The sequence below is a fragment of the Camelina sativa genome, chromosome 3 (assembly GCF_030686135.1).
Source record: "Camelina sativa cultivar CO46 ecotype springtype chromosome 3, ASM3068613v1".
In the NCBI taxonomy this organism is placed as follows: Eukaryota; Viridiplantae; Streptophyta; class Magnoliopsida; order Brassicales; family Brassicaceae; genus Camelina; species Camelina sativa.
In genome coordinates, this window is record NC_141882.1 from 27,023,180 (window position 1) to 27,046,843 (window position 23,664).

The 23,664-nt window shown below is 30.5% G+C and overlaps 1 protein-coding gene, 1 long non-coding RNA gene and 1 pseudogene across 3 annotated transcripts; 2 read left to right on the plus strand and 1 right to left on the minus strand.

Moving 5' to 3' along the window:
• The first annotated feature begins 2,181 nt into the window (after nucleotides 1-2,181).
• Nucleotides 2,182-2,636, plus strand: LOC147947750 (uncharacterized). The gene is made up of 2 exons (XR_015587332.1): nucleotides 2,182-2,301; nucleotides 2,396-2,636. It is a non-coding gene; the product is annotated as an uncharacterized LOC147947750 (long non-coding RNA).
• Nucleotides 2,637-8,174: 5,538 nt separating this feature from the next.
• LOC104777902 (sodium/proton antiporter 2) lies at nucleotides 8,175-10,756 on the minus strand. Of its 2 annotated transcripts, none has more exons than XM_010502229.2 (8): nucleotides 10,486-10,756; nucleotides 10,182-10,355; nucleotides 9,953-10,059; nucleotides 9,600-9,720; nucleotides 9,440-9,501; nucleotides 9,008-9,316; nucleotides 8,626-8,920; nucleotides 8,175-8,538 (listed from the first exon to the last, which is right to left on the minus strand). In XM_010502229.2, exons 1-8 carry the CDS (start codon nucleotides 10,621-10,623, stop codon nucleotides 8,464-8,466), a joined length of 1,281 nt encoding a protein of 426 aa, XP_010500531.2. In that variant the 5' UTR covers nucleotides 10,624-10,756; the 3' UTR covers nucleotides 8,175-8,463. The 2 variants fall into 2 exon arrangements, with proteins under 2 accessions (XP_010500531.2, XP_087352385.1); XM_087496259.1 differs by having other exon boundaries at nucleotides 10,473-10,670.
• A 4,061-nt stretch (nucleotides 10,757-14,817) lies between these two features.
• LOC104779253 (uncharacterized) lies at nucleotides 14,818-15,337 on the plus strand (annotated as a pseudogene).
• The last annotated feature ends 8,327 nt before the right edge of the window (nucleotides 15,338-23,664 follow it).

Sequence of the window (23,664 nt, forward strand, 5' to 3'; positions counted from 1 at the left end):
TCTTTTAATAAACATTGTCTAATGAATAATTATTTTAAAGAGAGCGAACATAAAATAAAACAAATTCTGATGGATACAAAACGAAACGAGACGGGATGGGACGGGATGGGATGGGACGGGACGGGATGAGACGGGACGAGACGTGTTTCCCGTTCCAAAGTAAATACGTCTAGGTTTAATTTTTTTTAATTTACATATAAATAACGCCGGGTTAATATAATTTTTCGTTTTTTTATCAATTTAAGATTTATATGAAAATATTTTGTCCAGTGTTGTTGCACGGGTTACTACCTAGTATATGAGTAAATAATACACTATGGCCTCATGAGGTACATAGTGTAAAAATAAAACACGGTCGAGTTTAAAATGTAAAAGAACTTGCCACTTGTGTAAAAATAAAGTAATTCGGCGTTACTAGAGTTGCTAGTTCTCCTTTTGTCTCTATATCAGCTTTCATCTGTGGAATAAATTGAAGATCACTCATAAGTGTTAGATAAGATTTAATGGCCAAGGCTTAGGTTAAAAGTAAACAGAGTTCAAAAAAGGAGATTTAATTGCTTACAACGTTAAGGTGCGCAGAAGGGTTTTGAATTTCTCCAACTATACTGTTGTGAGCACAGAATATAAGTTTATTATGATGTTAATTTAGCTGGCTGAATCAACCAAAACAGCTGAGAGACTAGAACCTTATATCATAAGCCTAAACTATGCACAAAAGCAGAATCATGGAAACAACAACAAAAAGCAATTCTGATTTCGTTGTCTTTTTAAGTCAATGCAGTGGAAATGGAATCTGTAAACTAAAAAAAAGTTTCTGACCACAAAAAGGAAAAAAAAAAAGGAATAGATCAATTTCGAAAGAAAAAAATGGTAAAGAGATAGAATTTCGAAAATTTGTTTGTTGATGCATTCCACTAAAACAATGTGATCAGCAATAATGTGCAAATTCACATAATTGTTTCGCCATAATGCAATTTCGGGATCAAAGGCTTTGACTATTGTTGTAGGCTTGTAGCTATCGAAGAGTTTATACTAGTCATTATGATATCACATTCATTGTATCATTGTCGCGTGACTTGGGAGCATTGATAATTTGAGACTTTGCAATTGGAACCTCACACTTGTAAACTACTTTAACTAAAGTTTTGTACGTAGTTTTTTGGAAATAATGAGTTTTTCTAACAAAAGGAATTAAATGGATCGTTTCTTGACTTTAAACAGTGAATAGCTTTACATGAGATTTGTACATGAACCTACCTTACTTGAGGTTCACAAAATTTTCAGGTAAGCTTCCATTATTTTTAAGTCAAAGAATCTCTTCTATAAATCATAATCACAAATCATGTTTCCTCCGATTAACAAAAAGTGTTGTTTTAATATTTTACATATGTTTTTGTAGAATTAGGTATTGAACTGACTTGGTTTTCATTCATAAACATTATGTTCCTATATATATCTTATAGAATATGAGAAAGTTTTCTCATAACATTGCATAATACGACGACATTTGGCAGCATATATTTTCAACACTTGTCCTCACTTCTCAATTATTAAAATTTTTAATTCATTTTTCTTAAAAGTACATATGTTTTATATTCACTAAAATTTAAATGATATTTCTGCACTAAAAAATATATTGACATTTATACAATGTCTTTTAGTAATTATATATAGATATCATTTATCAATATTTAATATAATTAACATAACATTATAATTTCACATAGGTATCATTTATCAATATTAATTTTGCAAATAAGAAAGAATTAAAAATTAATATCATAAATTTGGAAAAAATGAATTTCCGATTATTAAAGATTTAAATATTAATATCATAATTTTGGAGAAATATAATGTGATGGTTATGAAATTATTTACTAATGTTGACAAAAAAAAGTATAATATTGTTATTAAATTCTTTACTAATGTTGACAGAAAAAGTATAATATTTGTTTCAGAGATTTTGTGCCAAAATATCAAATCAATTTACTCTAAAATAATTTCAAAATATAAAACAATATGATATTTGTCATTTCTTTAATAGTAATCTTTAATACAATTTATGGCATATTAATTCTTTAAAATGTAACTGCCATGATGTTTGAAAAAAATTTAAAAACAAATCTTTCATCATATGAAAACACTTTAATGTATTAATTACAATTAGTGTTTTACAAAAAAAAAAAAAACAGACAAAACCTATGCTATATTTATTCTTTAAAATGTAATTGTAACTCTCATGATGTTTGACCAAAAAAAATAAAAAACCTCTCATACTACTACAAATTTATCTATAAATAGGTTGACAAAGTCTTTATCAAACATCATATTCTATCTCTCACATAATTTTCTAAATTTTGTAATGTTTAACTTTTTCCTTTATGTGACTTTGTAGGTTTTGAAATAAATAAGTTGAATCGAAATTTTGGTGCATATATAGAAGTGGACATGTGAAATGTGGTTATTTATTAGAAAGAGTTAGTTGGAGAAGGTCTTAGGCACATAACACAATCACACTTGTAAATGTTGATAAATGTTGTTTCGAATGCTTATTTTGTATATCAATGTTGTAATTTTTTTTTCTTTTGATCCCTCTAATAATTTTTTAATATAAAAAATTTAGTTTTTCATCATAATTCATAAATCCTAATAGATTTAATATCTTAATCACAATATTTATGCTACTTATTACCCATGCTATATTTTATACAAGTGTGTTTGTATGTATTACACATGAAAATGAGTTTAAACAAATATTAACTATCCAGAATAATATTACTTTAAATTTGTTCCTTAACGTTACAATTGTGTTTTTATGTATTTATCAACTTTGTTTCCGATAACCATTTCCATAGTCTTTTATTTTATTTATAGGTTATGACTTCTTATGAGAAAAGTTTTACAATGGTTTAGGGTTTAGGGTTGAGGAAGATTTGGACGTCTAGGTGATATATAACTCATGATATGGGTTTCCAAAGCCATGTGATTCTTCCAAATTCAGTTTTTATTTTCTTACACAATTTAGTCTTAATTATTTTCTTAAAATATAATTTACTTATTTTCTTAAAATATAATTAACATCTAATTTCTTTTCACAACATTATTGTTTGGGTTATACTAAGTATGCACTTTTTTTTTTCTCTTCTCAAATGTTCCATTATTTTTCCTAGCCATTATTGATTGTTGATGATGTGATGATAGTGCTTAACAAGACTCACTTTTACCACGTGTTTATCAAGTCGAAAGATCCAAAGATCACCCTAAGCTAATCCCAGTTACATTCTAGAGAGAGGGACGAAGGGAACGAGAGAGAAAAACAATGTCTTGGAGAAGTAGGAAAATTTGAGTTATCTCTTCTTCCATCCATTACATGATTTTTAGAAAAATAAGAACATAGAAGAAAAAAAAAATATCTGGTGAACAATTATTTTATGTTCTCTTAGGTTATGCAGTTAACACTAAAAAAAGTAACTCGATAATACAATGGTTTGTTTTTACTCCTTTTTGTTGGTCATTTTGAGTATAATACAACATATATATATATATATATATATATTTAAACAGAAAAGTATAAAACAAAACAAAAAACAATTTTTATATGATATAATAATATATCAATATATATTAATAACATCTTTTACTCAATTCTAAACTAAAATTCAGTTTGCATTTAGTATGTTCAATAGATATAAAGTACGTGATAAAAATATAAAAATATTTAACAGAGAACTTTCTTTTCCAAATGCAATGAATTAAAAAACAGAAATAATTCTACTTCTAGAACACAAATGCATTTGAAGTCATTTGTATAATTCATTAAGATCAAAATATTTTATTGCTAAAACATTCAAATTATAATAATAAAAATTTTAAGCATGTGTGAAGCATGCTGGTAATATATAAATATCAAAATTGTTTATGCTACCTTTAGTTATCTAACTAATGAAATTAATTATACAGAGAATGAATGAAGAGCATGAATTTCGGCTCAAGAACAGGTTGTTCGAGAAATTCAAGATATTGTCTCGCCTTTCTTGGAGGTGTCTGATTTTAAAAGATATTGATGTTTTATAGATTATATTAAAAGCGGACAAACTAACACATAATGTCCATGGTCAGCCGCATTTTATTTTATACGTATCAATGTTCTTTTTCCTACGTAAAAAATGTTTGTATGTCTTGATTGTGCATCAAAACCTGAAGAGCTCTATATATTATGGGATACAGACTAAATTTTTTGAAGTAGCCTTTTATATTAACAAAAAAAATTCAGTTTAATGCTTAACTAATCAATAGTCGTCACTTATTTAAAAACAAAACAAATAACAAACATAAGATAATTTATTGAAACACAAAATATTAAATTTTAAATATTTTAATAAATCTAAGATATATTAATATTATTATAAATTTATCTCGCGCGATGCGCGAGTCTACTTCTAGTATATATATATATATATATATTAGCTCTAAGTTTTCTAGGTTTGTATAAACCGTCATTAACATAAATAAGACATAATAACAAGTCCAATATACAAAGTCCTATATAACCTTAATACTCCTTCTAATACTCCCTCCCCCTCAGGTTGGAACGTGAAAATCTTGAACGCCTAATGTGGAAATGATGTAAAGAAATTAAGGACGAACAAACGCCTTAATTGTCACAAACAAACGAATAGGCGGCGCTGCTTGTTCAACTCCTAATTCTTTTAACAAACTGCAAAACCATCTTTCTTCACGAAACCATCGTGTAGTAGCAGCACTTGGACGAGTTACAGAAGAACCATCTTCAACATCGCCAGACATTGTTTCTCCAACTTGAGAAGAAAATTCCTTAACCAAGAGACTTGAGAACAATTCGAAACTATCGATATGAGTAGACGACATGTTCAACAATACTTGCTGGAGCATATTCATTTACAACCATTGTGATAGAAGTAACAAGCTCAAACGTAACAACTTGTCGTACAATAGAAATCTCCTATTGTAGTGTAGTAACATCTCTCTATGCAACAAAAACATCTTGTTGTAAAGGAGCAGAAGAATTCTCCTCACTTGGACCCAGAGTGATACTCCCCTGTATAGGAGAATCATATTAATTGACTAGTCTTCATCAAAACTCAACTTTGAAGACGGCACAACAAACATTGCGATGAAGAATAACTTCACTACTCGCAAACGAAAATACATTTGGGAAGGCAACTACTTCCTATATCCTTTGTTGAACCAAGTGAACTGAGAAACATATCTCAAACAAATAGAGAGGATCTTCATTCTCTATTCTCCCCCTCAAACTCAAGAGGGTGAAGAAGAGAAAACAAAAACACAGCTTTGAGATTGAACCAGTTAAACAACTTGATTCACTAAGATTCTGGTAACATATTCAGATCTCCACCGTACAAATCCTAAATAAAGAAGTCAGAAACAACTCTGCAAAATTTCAGCTCAAACCGAGAAGATCTCACAAACACTCACGACACGACCAACCACACTAAAACTCAGATCTTTTACAAAAAAACCGTTGAAACAAGATCTCCACCGTTGAATATGTAGAACACTGAGTCACAAACCTTTCCCCAAAAAAATCAGCCAGATTGGAGCTATTTTTTCTTCTCTAAATCCAAAAATCACCATCCACAAAGGACCAAACAAACGTGAGTTTGGCCAAAAGATAAGAAGCTGAACTTCAAATGGAAACATCTACAAAACTTTGTAGACAATAAGTTGAGAAACAAGTCTCACATACAGAGAGTACCTCCGCCACAAACATATCTAGAGACAATATCAACAAGGGGAATCTAGACTGTACACAAAAGATTTTTTTTTTTTTTCATTTTTGCGGAAGTCAAAACAATAAAACCCCAACCCTTAAAAATTTAGATCTACATGATCTACTGCTCTGATACCATGTAAAATTAGGTATAGAACTGACTTGATTTTCATTCATAAATATTACAATCCTATATATACATGATTAGCTCTAGGTTTTCTAGGTTCACATAAACAGTCATTGACTTAAATAAGACATAATAACAACCCAATATACAAGGTCGTATATAACCTTAATACTCCCTCTAATCTATATTAACATTTTGAAGTATATTTTTTGGTACGCCCTTAAAGTTTTGCTTGTTTAATTTGTTTTAGTTACAACATTAACCCCTAACGATTTTCCTAAAATAACATTTCATAAAAACTCAATTAATGAAACTATTTAAATCGACCTAATTTTGTTCCGTTTATTGCCATAAAAAGCTTGACAACATCTATACATTTTGAGTTTTCCAAAAACAACTCAACCCATTTATTTTTTAATCCTATAAATAATCTACATACCTATTTTACTAGATCTTTGAGATTGTATGATCTCATAAATTTAAAATGGTTATACATTAATATGTATCTCTTAAATCTACACCATATTAGGTATCTCCGCGGTTCAAAATATTTAACCATATTGCTACGTCAAATTTCTTTTTGCAAAGTACACTTAGAACATCTAAATTGAACACCTATTGATTATATATAATCCGCCAAGGTATAAATTTATATTGAAGTATATCTCACAATATTTATAGGTGCATAGATGTTCAAATGTACGGTGAAGTTTAAATTTAGAGCTATATATACATTTATGAAGTATATTTTGGGTTTTACCATTTTATTTGTACTTATTTACAAAGTTAATCCCTAATAAATTTCTAAAAATAGCATTACTTCAGATTTTGTTTCCTAAATATTTTATATTCCATTCCAACTAAAAAAATACAGCTAAATCAATATGGAAACAGAAATTATGATATATTTAACCACATCTTCTATTGTGTTTTGAAGATATTCTATCTTTAAATCATTTGCAAACAAAGAAAACAACAATTTGATTCTCATTTTGTTTTCAAATACCTATATATGAGCTTTGATTCTTAACGTAAGAAGAATTTCGATTCACATTTATTTAAATATTATAATTAATATATATACATATAATATATATATATATATATATATATATAAACTCAATACAATTTCAAAATATTACAAATATGTAAAATTAAAAAATTTTAAAATGCAATATAATATGGTTATATATGCTATATAATATGGTTATATAATAGATGAGTTATAAAGACTACATGTTGATATTAATAAAATATCATTAAATTTGTGCTAACACGGGTTAAATCCTCATTTTATTATTTTTCAATACTATTAATATTAGAATATTTGACATATAAAATCAAGTTGATTTAACAAAAATTATGTAAAATAATTAAATAATTAGGAACAACGTGACTTAATCATAGTGTATAAATGACTTCTATGTATTTAGATCCTTTATTTTTTTGTTATAATAATTAAAGTAACACTAAACAAAACAAACTAAATATAACAAACAAATGGTCATGAAGTATATTATAAATTAAAAAGTTAATATAAATATTTAGCGGTACAAACAGTCGAAAAATTTAGTTATTCCTTTATTTACAAAACATTCAATATTTAACAAACAAATACAGTATAAACTATAAATAATAATAAAAATTATATGCACGCGGTGTACCGCGGTTAAAATCTAGTAGTTTCACAAAAGTGTCCTATTAATAGAAATAATTAAACTAAATCTTGTTTTAATCCCAGTTATTTAAGTTAAAAATTATAGAGAAAACTTATTTGGTGTATTGATATAGAGTATTATAAAAATGTACAGATTTTTTTATTGTGTGAAAATGGTAAAATGATACTCCCTATGTCCCAAACTCTATGTCTAGTTTTTTTAATGTAATAGCTTATGATATTTTTATTTTATTTTTATTTTATTTTTTCTACCAAACATTAAATTAGAAAATAACTCCGAGATTATATTTTTTTTACTTATAGCCAAAAAAAAAAACTTTTATAATGGACCAAAGGAGCATTCATTCTTTATAAAAGGGAGAGGCACTTGTACTAGCGGATCCGACCTACTGTAAATTGATTTAATAAGCTTGCACTAGAGATTAGAGAAGTTAATTAAACTGTTCGACATGAAAAAAAAATACGATCATAGGAAAACTCAATCTGACTGTTACTAACATCCCATTGTTACATGTAATCTCTTAACTTTTAGATATGTCTTTAATTTTACACACTTATATTGCATTGGTTCTTCTCCTCTCACTGAACTATTTCATAACTTCATTGTATGGGTTTTTTTAACCTTTCCTTGAATTTTAAGTTATAAAATCTTGTTTGTTTTGTCTTTCAACTTTGTTTTTGATAAATGAATCTCTGATGTATGATAAATATTTTGACTGAAAATCTTCTAAACACCAATGAAACCACCTTCATGATGTACGAGACGTTGTCATATATATATATAGCAGAATGTTATATAATAATCCAGTTTATAGATATTGAAACTCTTGATGCTAGTGTAGCTTATGATTCACTGAACAAATAGATATAAACCACGATTGTTGGATGTTAAAGAGAGAGACTATTAACCGTGAGGTAAGTCCCGATACCAGCAGTAAAACCAAGAAAAGTATAACCAGTCACCTGCACGATAAAGAAGAGAAAACAACTTAACTTTTGTTATCTATATGTTGAACAAGCCAGAGAGATATCTAACTATCTAAATATTACCTTACGGAAGTACCAAAAGAAATCAACTTTCTCCATACCCATGAAGGCTACTCCAGCAGCAGATCCAGTAATAAGCATGGAACCGCCGGTTCCAGCGCAAAGTGAAATGAGTTGCCAGAACTCAGAATCTTGAGGGAACGTTGAGAGATTATACATCCCCATGGTTGCTGCAACCAATGGGACATTGTCTAGGATAGCTGATACCAAACCAATAATAATGGCAATCAACTCAACATTGGGTATATGAGCATAAAGATAGTTTGCAATCACTTTGAGAACCCCAGCCGCATCAAGACTAAAAAAATAGACAACAGTATATATAAGTCTCTTACACAACAAAGATACAAGTTAATGTGGTCGAGTGAAACATTTTTGTGGTTACCTGCTCATAGATAACAAAATTCCAAGGAAAAAGAAAGCTCCTTGTGAATCTATCCGAGATAAAGTATGTGGAAGTTGTAGGTGTTGTCTCTCTAAGTCCCCATAATGGATCACATCAGTTAAAATCCAAATAACTCCAAGTCCCAACAAAATACCCAGGTAAGGAGGCAATCCGGTTAATGACTTAAATATTGGGACAAAAACCAAAGCTCCAAAACCAACTCCACATACAAGGTTTCCTCTTGGAGCAATCTGATCGTAATCTAATAATGGAGTAGGGGGATTATTTAGTTCCACTCCATTTACCTCACTGAAAAAAAATAAAATAAATAATAAAAAATAAATAAAAAGACTGAAAACCACATCAACGTATGCAGTATTGAAACTTTACAAGAAGTTGTAACACGTCGAGGATTCAAGAAGAGTTTATAACCTTGTCAATGACATGAAAGCCAGTGGAACAATAAGAGAAACCGCTGAAGGTAAAAAGAGGTTCTATATATAAAGATAAAAGTAAAATTTATATTATTTGCATATTCAAGGCCTTTTATTAATTTAATCATCTGAATCAAAAAAAAAAAATTGTGAAAAACCTTTATAGTCGAAAATGTTGATATATGGCCATGTATCCATAGCATAGTTGTAGTAACATCACCAATAGGAGTCCAAGCTCCTCCTGCATTTGCTGCTATAACCACAACTGCTCCTAAAAGTCTTGTCATAGGTTATATTGAACATCATTATTGTTTCATATTTTTATTAAGAAAGATAATAATATAACTACACAAAATTGTTGACCAAAAAAAAAAAAAAAAAAAACTACACAAAATAGAGTTTCTCTCTTAAAAACCAATGTCACAAATAGGTGTTTCCTTGATTTACAATAAAGCAGCTTAATGCCTAAAGCCAAATAACAAAAACTAACAAAAATATAAGATTTTCGTACTTTCGGTATTCTGATAAAGGAACCAGTCTTTTCAGTAGAGAAACCATAACAATAGTAGTTGTTAGGTTGTCAAGAACCGAGCTAAGGAAAAAGGTAGCAAAACCAATCTGAAAAGGAAACCATAAAGCTAAAGTCAAGATAATGCGAGAGAAAGAGAGAAGAAGAAAACTCGTATCCTCAAAACATAAAGCTAGGAAACAAAAATATATCAGAAATAGAACAACAATACCATCCATAAAAGTATCTTTGGTTTCCTAGATGGTAGATAATCTGTAACTAGCTTGAATCCTTGATGAGCATCAATTATCTCTACAATAGTCATTGCGCCGAGCAAATAAAACACTATTTGACTAACTTCACTTGTTGCGTGTTGAAACTCTAAAACAACAATTTCTAGAGAAGCCTGCAAACATGTGCTTATCACATTATTGATCACATAAAATGTAGAGCTATTTTGTTTTGAAGCTATACTTCATCAGATCATTTACAATAGAGATGAATCCAAATGAAAAAAAATTACTATGAATTTCTACCCCGATGCTTTGCACAACCCACAAACTCACGGCCATCAAAAGTGCTATTCCGCTTTTATTGAAAGTTAAAGACTTCTCGAAGATGATCAGAACATAACCTATTCCAAACAGCAATACCATAACAATATTTTGTATCATGATGCTGTATGCAAATAGCTATAAAATAATTTTATGAATTATGATGTATGTTTTTCTAGAAATAGTCTTAAAGCCAAGGTTATGAAAGAGAAGTTAATTTTATTCTTAAAAAAAACTTTTCATATTTCTTCACAGATTTTTAGCTCTTAATATTAATATTTATTTAATTAAATAAGAATAGATATTCGAAAACATATTGTGCAGAATCATATTTTATTATAGAAAACTTGATTTTGAGAGTTAATAACTCACAAAACAGTGACATGTGTTAAATTTAGTGATCAGATTTTTTTTAAAAATATAGTTAAAGTAATGTTAGTTTTCCAAATCTGAGATGATAATAGTTTTTATTTTCTTTTCTTTGCTAATTATGTGTTTATTAATGTTTAACTATTTATAATACTAAGTAATTTATAGATCTTATATAATGCACATCTTATTTTTGATTTGCTAATTAATAAACTATATATTTCTTATCCATTAAGATGAAGGTGGATCTAACTAAAATCTGATGTTATTAATTAATGAACTAAATCCGATTTTCTTTTGTAAAACTTAAAAAAAGGAAAAAAAAGAAATTGAACTAGACAATGTTTATATCTTCCTTCATCGTTTCCTTTCTCCTTAAAACGACCCGACCCATTTTTCTTTATTTAATAATTAATTAGTGATCTCATACCTGAAACAACCTAACTCGTCTTTTTAATAATAATAATATAATTAAATAGCTCACAATATTTAATTATAACTCAAACAATAAATCAACAACAAATCAACATGCATAGCGGAAGACAAATCAAACCAACTCCAATTTAATAGAAATAACATATCAATTAAAACTAATAAAAACCATCAACCTAACATGCTTCTAAACCAGGTTCCAACATAAATAACATGACCAATAATACAACTGAGACCCTAGATCATCCTTCTCCACATCGCCATGATTCCACGCTATACATTACCTCTACCACAAACATAATAACATGCGTGAGTATTATCAAAAATATCCAGTGAGGCGATCCTCCAATCTACGAGCTATACACACAAGCTAATCATGAGTACAACCACAAATAACACATAAAAAAGCAGCCATTGAACAGATCACTCAATAAAACATTTACCACACCTACATATCATCACACAAAACAAGTCATACAACCCAATCGTTCAGATAAGCTCATGGTCACGCACTCACCTTATCAATCTGATTCTAACGACAAATACAACCAGTAGAGACTCTCCTACCGCCTGCAACAGCCCAGCAACGCCCTACAACAAGCCACACAACCAACAACAACCTTACAACAAAACTGGACGATAACAACACAAAACTACAGTCTCAAAGACGAAACCCTAAAACTGAAACCAACCGTTAACTTTTGAATCCCTCCGTTGGAAAGCTAGCCCTAGACGTCACGAATCTTCCCACATAATCTCATGTCGACAAAATAACAGACGAGTCCACGATCGCACTTACAATCTCCGCTGGTCTTAGTTCACGTCTAAGACGAAGCACCTCACAAAACTTCAGGTAACTCATCGGTTATTAACTCAAATCTAAATCCGTAAAAAAGATCATCTAGATGAAAGGCTTATGTATAGATCCATGAAATTTCATTACCTTTTCGTATGATTTGCTATGTCGAATCCTTTTCCTCCTAAACCCTAATGATTCTGCTTCCTCCTTAAATCTCCTTCACACCATAATAGGCTTCTATCCTTCTCTCTCTATTTCTTTTTCTCAACATTAGCAATGAAGAACAACCTCTTTTCTATTTCTTCATTTCTTCCTCCATATGGTGTCAACCAACACTCCTTAGAGTTCTCGCGCCTTCCTCGCATTGGTGTCGCCAACACCCTCCTGGGGTCGATTGATAATGTCGAGCATCGTTCTCCTTCAATCTCCATCTTAGATCTATGACTCAATTCATCTCTCACTGGTCCAAGGCATCCACAGGAGCGAAGCCAAGCCACAGAAGACACGAAAAGCACACAAACATTAAATGGAAATCAATCACACAACTCACAGAACACAAAACAGAGAATCACAAGCTAGGATCAGCCATGGTCATGCACTAACATTTCCAACAAGAAGTTTCTGACCAACAACGACGAATCCAACACCACAACAACCCTCCCAACATGTCTGTCGCCTTAGATCTCCACTCCAGGAACAAGTTTCTCCAACAATGGCTTATAAATCCTCAGGAACACTCATATGAACTTATTCACAGAGATTTCTCTTTTTCTCAACTTTCAGAAAAGACAAAACGGCTGAAACCCACACCGACGCGTCGAGTTTTCCTTTTAATCATAAGCCCTAGGGTTCTCCCATTAACCGTATCGAACCGGAGAAATAGAAATAACCTGAGCACAAACTGATAAGTGGTGTCGACCAATACCGAACAGGCCTTAGCCTGCATGTCATAGTGCTGGCTCTTCAACAGGTTTAAGCCCGCATGCCATAATATGTAAAGGAAGTCAAATATTCGTCTCTCGGGTTGCCATCCTCCAGCGTTGTAACGCCCGCAAACCGGATTTCCGGTTCGTGCATCGATCGATGCAACTATAAGCTTGATGGAAACCTAGGGCTCGAGTACTAAGATCAGAAATCAGAGATTTGAAGAGTGTGGGATTGTAGCCAGTGAGTAAGATATCATGCACATAGAGTAACAAGACCAAGGTATCACCATTGCGATGATAAGTGAATAAGGATGGATCAGCCTTACTACACACAAAACCAAATTCAAGAAGATAATAACTGAATTTGTCAAACCAGGCGTGAGGAGCTTGTTTTAAGCCATAGAGAGCCTTCTTCAATTAACAAACATGATTCGGTCTACTAATATCTTCAAACCCAAAGGCTGAACCATGTAGATGCTTTCTTGTAGATCACCATAAAGAAAAGCGTTCTTCACATCTAGTTGTGTGATATTCCAATTATTAGTCGTGGCAACGGTGAGAACAATCTGAATGGTGGAGGTTCGGACGACCAGACTGTAGGTTTCAGTAAAATCCACACCAGCTTCTTGATTGAATCCCTTGGCAACAAACCGAGCCTTCAACTTATTCACTATACCACAAAAAGTCATGGACTCATGATTCACAGTCTCTCTATTTGATGAGGATGTCTTACTAACTTTTTTTTTATGAAGAAAAATATAGAAAATCTTAAACCAATAATATAATAATAAAATTCATTAACAATCTAAGATTCTTATGTTTTACTTGAATAACATAAAACTTTTAATGACTTTATAAAACACTTAATCTAATAACACTACATTTATGAATATTTTAAATAATTTGTCCAAATCCACATAATCTACAACATAATTACAACATATATATATATATATATATATATATATTTTTTGAAGAACATTTTGGGTTCTACACTTTTAATTTTACTTATTTCAAATTTTAGTCCCTACAAAATTGCACTAGAAACAATACGTAAAATATGGTAAATTGATAAAATCAATTTTTTATAGAAACTAATTTATTCTACTTAAATTCCTTATTAATAGCAAATTTCTTTTTTATATATGTGTCCCAAAATAAATAAAAAATAAAAATAGAAAAATCAATCATTAAACTATATACACTGAAAAACAAACAATCAGTTAAATTAAATAATTATATATCAAAAAAACAATAATAGTATTATTTTAAATAAATAAAAAATATTATTCTGATTAATTATACATTATACAAACAGTGATAATTCATAATTTTAGTGTTTTATCCTGATAAAATTATAATACTTTAAGAATAATTGTATCACCGCTTAAATATACAAAATATTAAAAATTAAAAATATATAATTTTATAACTAAACTAAATACCGCTAAAATAAAAAAATTATTACAAATAAAATTAAATAATTGTTCCGTGTGTACCATGTGTTAAATCCTAGTAATCTACATAACTTTAATTAATTTAAGATTTATGGATACTACTGCTTTAGAGAGGTTAACCATATTGGACTAAAACCAAAACCATAAATTAATTTCCAAATCTAGGTTAACTGAAACTGAAATAATGAATCCAATAAAATCGAACTAATCAATGGCTTTGTTTATACGCAATGTCTCAATGGCTTTGTTGTGTTTACGCAATCAGCTATTATATAAAGAAAGACTCTACAAATACCTTCTTCCTTAAGCAGCTGTCTAGGGTTTGCATTTTCTCTCTTTTTATAACCTAGAGACGTTTTTCTCATCTTGTTCATGGACAATAAATCCGCCACCAATGCTGAAGCAGCTCCTTGTGTGATTAATGACACGACGTCGACGCTTAAAGATGATTCGAAGAACCAGAAGAAAGACTTGACGACTGAGAAGAAAATATCTGATGCGATGAAGATAATGGAAGGGTGCTCGTCTTCATAAGATCGAAGAAAAGATGGATCTGTTGATCTCATTGATTAGGTCAAATAATGAAGTTAAAACTGGATCTGTAAAGGCTGCGGCAGAGAGCGTGCCTATGGATGAATCATCTTCTGATGAGGAACCTTTCCAGACTTTATATGATAAAGAGGACTTCATTAACCCTTTTAATCGTGTTTACGGTGGTGGTGATGGTCGTAGTCTTTTTGTTGGTGGTCGTTATTCAGGTGGTCGTTGTGGCGGTCAAGGCTTTTGTGGCTTCTGTTGAGGTTTTGGCGGCGGAGGAGGAAAGGCCTAGTTTCGTAGTTTTGCTATCTAGCTGAGAAGACTATATAACTCCAACGATTAGGAGTAGGAAGCTAATTTCTTAGAAGCAGAGGAAGCTTGTTTTCGTTTTTTTTTTTTTTTCTCTTAAGAGAATGTAAAATTTTATTCAACTCCAAGAAAAAAAAAAAATTATGCATCATGCTTTTGAAATTTAGATATTGGTTTGAGATTCACATCGAATGAGAGCGTATGAATGATGATGATTTTCACCGTACGTGTAGCAAACCATGGCACGAGAGGCTGTCTTATTTTTAGTTTTTTTTTTTTGTCGTTCGTTCAGTTTTTTTTTTCATTCTGTGTTATAGTTGATGTGAGATCGTTTTGTGCTAAGCAAGAATTACTGGAACATTCATATGAACTATGAAGAGAGGAGGACCAAACTTTCAAAGATGTTTCTTTTGTGTCTCGGTTTGAGAAAAAAAGAAAAGCCCGTAAATAAAATTTACATAATCCAGAACTTTATTATAACTTCGTCTTTTTTAACGCATACATACATGAACTGACTCTAAACTAGATAGCACTTGGAACATAGCTATGCATGTGGCTAAGATCAACAAGGTCAAAACCAGAGATAAACTTTAAGGCAAGATGCATATTCAACGAGTTCCTATGCATGATGCATCAGCTAGCTAGTTTCCCTGAACTTGCCTCAAAGTGGAAGACTCATCCGCCTAATGTTTTCTTCAGAAACTTATGCGTATATATAGCTTCTTCATCAGAGCTAAACACTAATAATAAAACACACATTAACATTCCCAAAATCTATTCTTTCTTTAGCAAGTCTAGAAAACTCTATAGAAAACCTTTTCAAACATTTTGAAATCTATTCTTCTATTAAACTTTTTGAAATCTATTCTTTTAAAAACTTTTTGAAAGGCTATAGAAAACTCCCATGCTCCAATATATACATTTCATAGCCCAAATTTTCGTTCCAAAGAGAGACTTCTTTCTTTGTATGAATGTAAACTTGTATTCATAAAAAAAAAACCTTTTTACAATAAATGAATCTTTATTTAAAGTTTAGAATAAATGGCTAAAAGATAAAAACATGTAGAGAAGAGAGACTTCGTTCCTTGATAATTTGCATTTGAGCTTATAAGTTCTAACCATGCTCTTGACATTATTGAAAGATTGCTTACTTTTGTTGGGTTCTAAAAGTAAAAAAATTGGTAAAACAAAAGAATAAATCTTACCAAATCACTCAAAATACTCTCAAATTGAAAGATGAAATCTTACCAAATCATCAATAATTTTTTTTAATTCTTATTTTTAACTCTCTTAAAAATCACCTAGATATCCTCAAAATTAATTCACCTAAATTTAACCAAATATAAACTCCATAATCTTCATTCTAAACATTGAATGAATTTTTACCTAAAGGTTCTGTTCCAGCAAGAAACGAAGTTAGATTTTTACTCCTCTTGAAGAATAAATATGTGACTTTAGGACTGGCTCCTACCCATATACCATCATTGGATGTCACTAGTCTCTAATGTTTGCGACCTCCACGGACACAACCGCATTTGCCAGTTCCCACGTCCTACAACCTTCCACATGTCTTGAAATTTTTGGGTAGGGTTGACAGGCCTTTCCCCTTAAGATCCTTTGGGCCGTGAAGATGTTAACTCCATAATCTTCATTCAAAGTATCTTTACCCGTTCTAGAAGCTGAGACCAAATGAAGCAATAGTGGATAAGTGAAAATGGAGGTAGAGCCAAGCTCAACTCAGAAGTGGTGACAACAGTTGATGCCGGTAGGACAACCCCTTGGCTTGTAGTTGTGGCTTGAGTGGTTACTTAAAATTCAATGGGGAGGTCCCGCAGACCTTGTTGTGAATTCTGTAACTTGCATATGAGTAGTGGGCTAGGCGATGCTTGTCTCATCTATTAGTGATGAGGAAGCAACAACAATATAATTAAGGATGTAGGAGAACATGGTGATTATGAGCAGGAGTAGTATGATCACTAGAATCAACAGAGTGAGACTCCAAAAGCGTTTTTGTTCTATTATCCACGGTGGTGACAGGTGACTTTTGAGGTAGTGAAAATGTGAGATACTGAACAAATAGATCAACAAGGTGGTCGAGTCAGGGATCATTGGAGGGAAGATACATGAAGTAGTAGCAGCTGAATTAATTTGTTTCTTAATGAAACTATATTCATTTGTTTCTTAGAGTTTTTCTTGCTAGAGTTTTAAAGTTCTGAATCCTGATCATATTAATATTACAATTCTTCGTTTAATATGTCAACTTCGCACTATTTATGTGAATGTGAATCATGAACTTGTGAGAAACAGAGGAGTACAAGATGTATATTTTCCAACAAATTTTAAAATCATTGTGACAGGTAAGTTGCTCAGCTGTTACCATTCTCGAATCTTCATGGTTGAATTCAATTCATATCATGCTTACTTAAAGTATAGTTCAAATCTATCACAAAAACAAATCCATCCACAACGACATCGTAAAATACGAAGTCAGAACCAAAATTAAAACTAGACGACCTAACTAGGCACAACAATGCTTTCTTATGACCAACGTTTTTTTTTTTTTTAAGAATTAAATAAACAAAAAGTCCAAAGAGAGGAAAACACCTCTTCACAAACAACCATTCCCACAGGAACATAGTTTAAAGTTCTAAAATACTCAACTCAAATTTTCTATCGTTAGGCGCAATCTTACAAAGAAAGAAAAGCTAATAGCGATCTTAAGAGAAACAAACCACATCAACATTTTATAAATTTACTCATGCATCTCAATTGTTGTTTGTGGTGTGCAGGTTTGTGACGTGGAATCATGACAATGAGGAAGAGAATGATCTATGGTCTCGGTTAATATGTGTTGTGGTTGTGTTTATATGTTGCTGGAACCTTGTATATAAATATGTTAGGTTATTGGATAAAATGGTTAGGAATAGTATTATGCTGGTGTTTATTGGAGTTGATCATGAGTTATGTTTCCGCTGTGGATGTTGATTTGTTAATTATTAATTTATTATTTTGGTTATAATTAAAAATTAATGAGATATTTAATTATATTATTATTATTAAAATAAATGGGTCGTGTTATTTCACAAATAACCAAAAGTGATCTTGAAGAAAGTAACGACCAAGCATCCTGATTCTGAGTCCATTGAACTGCACCCGAGAGGTAAGGTTTCGTAGCATTAAGTTGTAAGAACCATGGACCAGCATGCGGTGTTTTGAGAATCTTTGGCAGCAGAAATAGTTTGATTATCTCCTTACACACACCGTGGAAGAGCATGAGGAACAACTGACATATTTTATAATTATTAGCCAATTTTATAATTTTTCTCTCATTTAAAATTAGTTTATATAATAAGATTTTTGTTGTTTCTCTCACAACCACTACCTCTAACTCTAATAGCTATAAATTCCACATTTAACCATGTACTTTACATTTTTTCTTACCCTCTCTCGTCTAACCACAACGATAATTTTTTTAATTTTTTTTATTTTCACAACCGTTACCACAAGTGCTAAACTTTTATTTTTTTTTTTAATTTCCTCTTTATAGATAGTCAGATTTTGCTTTATATAAAATTTGTACTAGCTTTTTATTTTATTGTATACTTAAATTGAACTATTTGCCATCGTAATTTTCAAATTCAAAGATTTGAACTAGTATCAGTCAATATTAATTATATTTATAAACTTTCAACAAATATTATTTGTCACACCAAATTTTCACTACAGTGTTTAGAAATAAGCTGCCATACTTTAATACCTAGTCTTTATAAAAGATTAACATAGTTTAGTTTAGTAGAAGAATTTAGTAATTAGTTTTTAACTAATTATATATCTGGTAAAAAATTAATATGAAATTTTGAACTCTAAGCCAGCAATTTAATTATATATTCAAATATAATAACCAACACTTCAAAAGTTCAACATTTACAAAATCTTCAATAAACTTTTCAAATCTAACGAAAAGTTTAACGAAATCATTACCTTTGACCATGAAAAAAAAAACTAATTAACTTTAACGAAATCGCTACCTTTTCAAAATTTTCTTATGTTTTCACTTATAAATAAAAGACATTACATTGAATGATAACTACAATTTTATATAACAAAATAAATGTTAATAAGCTTATATTATTATTTTGAACTTCAACATGCATTCTATATTGGATAAAATATATACTAAATCTCTTATTAACTTACAATAATATAAATTAAATAGGCATGAGATTTAGTATAAACTGTATCTTTGTTGTGTAAGAGATTTATATAATTTTTGTAAGACAAATGATTAAAATAATCTTATTCTTAAAACTAGAAAAGGGTTAAGGAAATTAGACAATTAATTCATTTAATATCATAATTAAGAAAATAATACATTAATTATTAATTGTAAATACTCACCTCTATATCTAAACAAATAAATCAAATAAGTGTCTCACATTTTTCGAATTAAAAAAGAAAAGAAAAAAAGGAAATTGAAACTCAAACATTGTTTATATATCTTCTTTCATCCATTTCATTTCTCCTTCTCTCTGTCTTCTGATTATTAATCTTCAACCTCTGATCACTACAAAAAAATAGTATTTTTACTACGCTAAAATTTGTTGCAATAACTCCATATTTTGTTGCAAATTTGAAAATGCAATATTAAGACATATTTTCTATTGTTGCTATTTCAGCAAATTAGTATTTGCTACACATATATTACAAAATATGCAATAAATGGACTTCTTGATATATTGTCGTACTCATGCAACATTACTTTTGTAGTAAATTTGTCGTATAAGTGTAACATATGTTTGCAACTTTCAATTGTTACATATAATTGCCACATAAAAAGTATAGAAAATATTATTACTTTAACATCCGCGAACCAAATTGACGGTTTTGGGGTGGGTGTCCGATCGACACCAAGGGGAGTGTCGATCGACACCAACAATTTCTGGTTCGACCGGTTTGTTTTAAGTCGTAGAAATTAGAATTTGGTTGGATTTGGGAAGCCTAAACCGAGATATATTAGTGAGAAGTCGACTTTGGGGTTTCTGGAAAGTCTCTTTTTGCCGATTCCAGAGATAAACAGACAGAAAAAAGGATTCTTTAATGTTTTAGAGTTTTTTTGGGAGATTCTTGGCCTGCTTTGTGAGATCTGATCTTGTGTAGTGGAGATATGGTGCTAGGAACGAAGGGGAAGCTTTCTAAGAGGTTGGATTCGTCGTTTTTGGTCAAAAAAATCTAGCAAAAGAGGTGAATGCATGACCATGGCTGATCTAAAGCTGAGATTCCTTTTTTTTGTTGTTTTATTTTTGTTTGTGGTGTTTTCTTGCATGCTCTTGGTTGGTTGTGCATCCCTTGAGTGTTTATGGCTTTTGGGGTGAGTTTTGGTCGTATTGGTGGAGTTGTAAAATGGTGATTCGACTTTCGGATTTGAGCAGAACGTGTCTGCGGAGTCGGTTTCAATCGACATTAGGTTGGTTTCGGTCGACACCAAGCAGTTGACAGCGTGGAGACTTGGCGAGTGTCAGTACTAGGGTTTTCGGGTCGAGGTGTCGAGCGACACTGAGAGACAGTGTCGATCGACACCAGGAGTCAGTGTTGGTCGGCACCAACCCTTTCAGCAGGTGGCTCATACTTGTTATCATGGTTTGTTTGTGTTTGTTTAATGTTTATTCAATATTGGTTTCTCAGTTGCTTGTTTGTATAGCCCAGTAAATAGAAGGATTGCCTCACTGAGTATTTGTGATAATACTCACGCATCTCAATTGTTGTTTATGGTGTTCAGGTATGTGATGTGGAATCATGGCAATGAGGAGAAGGATGATCTAGGGTATCGATTGTTATGTTGTTGGAACCTTGTTTAATATTATGCTAGGTTGTTGGATAGAATGATTAGAAATGTTCTTGTATTGATGATATGTTGGAGATTGTTGTTGTTGGTATGTTTCTGCTGTGCATATTGGTTGCTGTTTGTTTAATGATGACTTGTGGGTTGGTTGGTTTAATTAAGTAGTATGGGATGCTTAATTATATAATAAAAAATGTGTCGGGTTGTTACAATTATAAATTTGTAACGAAGTAATATATTACTATATGTGTTGTATTAATGCAACAATATTAATGCAGCAAATTAGTGGTGTAATCACGACGTTCTAATGCAACTATATCTTGTCATAAATAAATGCACCTCATGTTTAATGATGGGATGCCAATTGAATTTTCTCAGAAAAATATTAAAAAATATATGGTTGTGTAGAGGTGGAGTTTTATAATGATTTATAGAAAGAAAATTAAATATATATATATATATATATATATCATTATTATCCTAAAAATGTTAACAATTATCGGTGTAGTTGAGTAGTTTCGATACGAACCAGGAAAACCAGATCAAATTATTTTTCTTATCTTAGTGGTGATTATAGAATCACGTTTGAGTCTACAAATGAAGAAAAATACTTAGGTTCACCTCTAGGGGTAAACGCTTGTATTCACCCCCTCCTCTCTCAACCAATTAGAATCTTCAATCTAATATTTTATTTAAAATAAATTAAAATTAAATTAAAAAGCAAAACAAATTAAGGAAATAGATTTTGTATACTTTTATTTTAAGAAAGTTAAATATTGGCTTGGTTTAGATTTTACAATTAAACGAGGTTATATATCGGTTTGAGTTTATAAATGAGAATTAGGTTTTGATTTTATAATTAAAACGAAATTATATGTTGGTTTGGGTTTACAAATGAGGTGGTTAGGGTTTAGATTTTACAATTAGAACAAAATTATATGTCGGTTTGGGTTTACAAATTAGATGGTTAGGTTTTAGATTTTACAATTAGAACAAAATTATATGTCGGTTTGGGTTTACAAATGAGATAGTTAGGGTTTCGATGTTACAATTAGAACGAAATTATATATCGGTTTGGGTTTACAAATGAGATGGTTAGAGTTTAAATTTTACAATTAGAACGAAATTATATAACGGTTTGGGTATAAAAGAGCGCTTTAAGTTTCTAATTTTATAATAGTGTATACAGATTTTATTTTCTTATTTTATAAGTGGGTGAATAAAGAGGTAGGGTTAACGAATAGGTAGGGTGAATGAAGAACCAAGTATTGTCCACCCTCAAAACATTATTTGTATAATGTGCCAATAAAAATTAGGGGCCAAGCCAATGTCTCTCGAGTGTAACTAATGAAGATAGGTTTCCTATATATGATTGACTCTAGATAAGGAATATCACCTAAAAAAAAGTAGGGAAATACTCAAGGCCACTTAATCTCTTAAGAGAATTTTGCATTCACACCCATTTTCTCCAAAACTATTTACAACTACACATATTTTCTACTACTCATATACTTTTCTCAAGTTTAATTACCTATTACCCCTCACTCCTTCTAACCCCTTATATTCTCTCTCTCCTCTCTCTCTCTCCTCTCTCTCTCTCTCCACATCAGATTTTATTTTCATAATTTAGTAATTAACAAAAAAAATTCCAAAAACAAAATAAGAAAACGATCACAATTTATTTTAAAAAAATCAGATATCTTATTTACCGTAAAAACAATTATTACTTTTTAGTTCCCAAAATATATCAAAACAAATAATATTTATGCTATAAAATCCTAATTACTCTACCGCACTTCTCATGATCTTAGTTAAAAGAGTCCTAAAATCACTCTCAATTAAACAACTCATGAATTTAAATTTTACGTGTTCCACCATATATTTTCACAAAAATATTTTAAATTTATCAGTTACAAATTATTTATTTTCCAAACTTATTAATTACAGTAAAAAGAGCTATTCGTCAAAAACTATTAGAGCTCCGATAAAAATAAAATCACGTTAATTGATATGTTTCTTCTCCAAAAAAAAGACATGTACAATGCTAAAAAAAAGAAATAAAGGTAAAAGAAAGAGCACGTTCTTTCTGTTCTACAAAACAAAAAAAAGAAATCGAAATACACATTTAAGAAAAATTAAAGTAAAAAAAACCAAAAAGAACAAAAGTAACTGCCACTTAACGTCGCATAATTTAACATAATATATTAACGAGAAATTAACAACATATGTTAAGCTATCTGAAAATAATAAACAAGTTACTAATTTTTGTAATTAAAATTTTAAATTTTAACTCCTACACGATGATGAAAAAAATTCTTTCTATGATCTTTGTGCTAACTCCCCTACTATCTATTTATTTCTCCCCACAATAACAATACTATACCTCCAGAATATGAATGAACAAAACACCAATGGTATCCACGCTACCATGTACACATACTTATCATTTGTAGCGATCAAACTAAACTAAATGATATCATAACAGAAGAAAGC

Bases quoted from the DNA above. Each gene is read 5' to 3' on its own strand.
- LOC104777902 (XM_010502229.2), bottom strand. From the start codon at position 10,623: ATGATACAAAATATTGTTATGGTATTGCTGTTTGGAATAGGTTATGTT. The intron at 9,502-9,599 runs GTTTTTCACAAT...CTTTATATATAG, and splicing joins CAACATTTTCGACTATAAAG to AACCTCTTTTTACCTTCAGC. The intron at 8,921-9,007 runs GTAACCACAAAA...CTATTTTTTTAG, and splicing joins ATTTTGTTATCTATGAGCAG to TCTTGATGCGGCTGGGGTTC.